Consider the following 1,816-nt stretch of genomic DNA (forward strand, 5'->3'; position numbering starts at 1 on the left):
GTGTGTGTTACACGTCCGCTGAAGCCCACAAACAGACCATTCCGTGGGGGGGGGGGCGGGGGCAGGGGCGGGGGCTGACTGGGGTCACTTGACTCACCGTTGTCCTTCTTTTCGAAGAAGGCCCACAGCTTGTCGGCCCTCTTCTCAGGGCTGTTCTCGTCGTCCGGCAGCGCCGCCTGCTCCTCCTTCGGGATCAACTTAAATATGGCCTGAGAAGAAGAAGAAGAGGAGGAGGAGGAGGAGGAGGACGCTGCATCAGTCACTGGAACTAAGGCTGCACTGTGTGCAGGCCACGCCCCCATGGTTACATCACGTACCACAGCGTGTACTGCAGTAGGTTGTGTTTTACAGTATAAACAGTAGTAGATGTCGTACATGTAGATTAGACCCAGTGGTGAGGGAGAAAAGACAGTGCTCCTTTATTAGGAAATATATGGCTGGACTTTTCTATGGACTCTGTGGTACAAATATACACTGAAGACCAGTAAATATGTGGTCCGTAATCCTGGACCTGGTCTGGTCCACTGGTCTGGTCCATGTGGTTCTAATGTGAACTGTTTGGTGGAGTCTGACCGACAATGTGACATCATGAGACTTCTGTTCTGTACCGTTCTGTTCTGTTCTGTTCTGTTCTGTTCTGTTCTGTTCTGTTCTGTTCTGTTCTGTTCTGTTCTGTTCTGTTCTGTTCTGTTCTGTTCTGTTCTGTTCTGTTCTGTTCTGTTCTGTTCTGTTCTGTTCTGTTCTGTTCTGTTCTGTTCTGTTCTGTTCTGTTCTGTTCTGTTCTGTTCTGTTCTGTTCTGTTCTGTTCTGTCCTTGCCCTCTCTTGACCCACGTCTACCCTGATGTTTCTTCTTCACGTGAACCCTAGTGGTCGTGGATCACCATCCAACTTCACTGGTGGTTAAAGTAACTAGTAATCCTGTTACAGCCGATGGTCGGATTACCCGTGACCCTCGTCGATGTCTCTTCTCCCATCGTCACGTCCAGACGACGGCGTTTGTACTTTATGAGCCTCAGTAAATGTCTACAGTAGATGAGACCCACACAGAGTACCCCAGATAGGCCACAGAAGTGGACTGGCACTTAGACGTTGGACTATGTGTGGGCTGCATCCCACATACAGTACCACACCCTAACAGCAGGGGGACCGTGGAAGGTTGTAGTTTGATCAAATCAGGGATTAGGATTGAGAGGGTGACCAGGAATAAAGTATGTTTTTGTGTCGCCATGGCGACTGGAACTTAGTCATCCTCACTGATGCCTCTAACGCCCCCCAGTGGATCCCTCTCACCTGACATATCTCTGTTACTTCGGACTTGTTGATGTATCCGTTCTTGTCTACGTCGAACAGGGAGAAGGCCCACTCCAGCTTTCGGGTGGTCCTACCTGACGAGGTCATGTGCAGCGCTATGATGTACTCTTTGAAGTCCAAAGTACCGTCGTCGTTGGTGTCAAAGGAGCGGAACACGTGCCGTGCGTAGCCCGCGGTGTCGCTGTCTGGGAAGAAGCGGGCGTAGATCTGCTCGAACTCTGCCGGCGTGATGCGCCCTGACGGACACTGCTTCTGGAAGTTCTCGTACCACAGACTGATCTCGGTCTGGGAGAACTTGGTGTTGAGCTTCAGGTCCTCCAGGATCTCCTTTGACAGTTTACTGCTGGTTGAATTCCCCATCGTGGTGAAGTGTCTCGGGGGGGTGAGAGTGAACGGCCTCCTCGCTGCTCCACGGGTTCTCCTGTCCTGGTCCGCCTGAGTCGGTCCTGGGTCTTCGACGGCTGAGGAGTGAACTGTCCGACACCACGGTAAGACACTGAGGGA

The 1,816-nt window shown here is 51.9% G+C and overlaps 1 protein-coding gene across 1 annotated transcript in view; it reads right to left on the reverse strand.

Moving 5' to 3' along the window:
* Window positions 1-1,789, reverse strand: part of rcvrn2 (recoverin 2) — a 31,547-nt gene extending 29,758 nt beyond the window's left edge. The window contains exons 1-2 of the mRNA XM_008322610.3: window positions 1,292-1,789; window positions 98-209 (exon numbers count right to left, since the gene is read on the reverse strand). Coding sequence (XP_008320832.1) covers window positions 98-209; window positions 1,292-1,672 — 493 coding nt within the window. The 5' untranslated portion in view covers window positions 1,673-1,789. The remainder of the gene's footprint in view (window positions 1-97; window positions 210-1,291) is intronic.
* Window positions 1,790-1,816: the final 27 nt, after the last annotated feature.

Source organism: Cynoglossus semilaevis, chromosome 13 (genome assembly GCF_000523025.1).
Source record: "Cynoglossus semilaevis isolate Cse_v1.0 chromosome 13, Cse_v1.0, whole genome shotgun sequence".
Taxonomy (NCBI): domain Eukaryota; kingdom Metazoa; phylum Chordata; class Actinopteri; order Pleuronectiformes; family Cynoglossidae; genus Cynoglossus; species Cynoglossus semilaevis.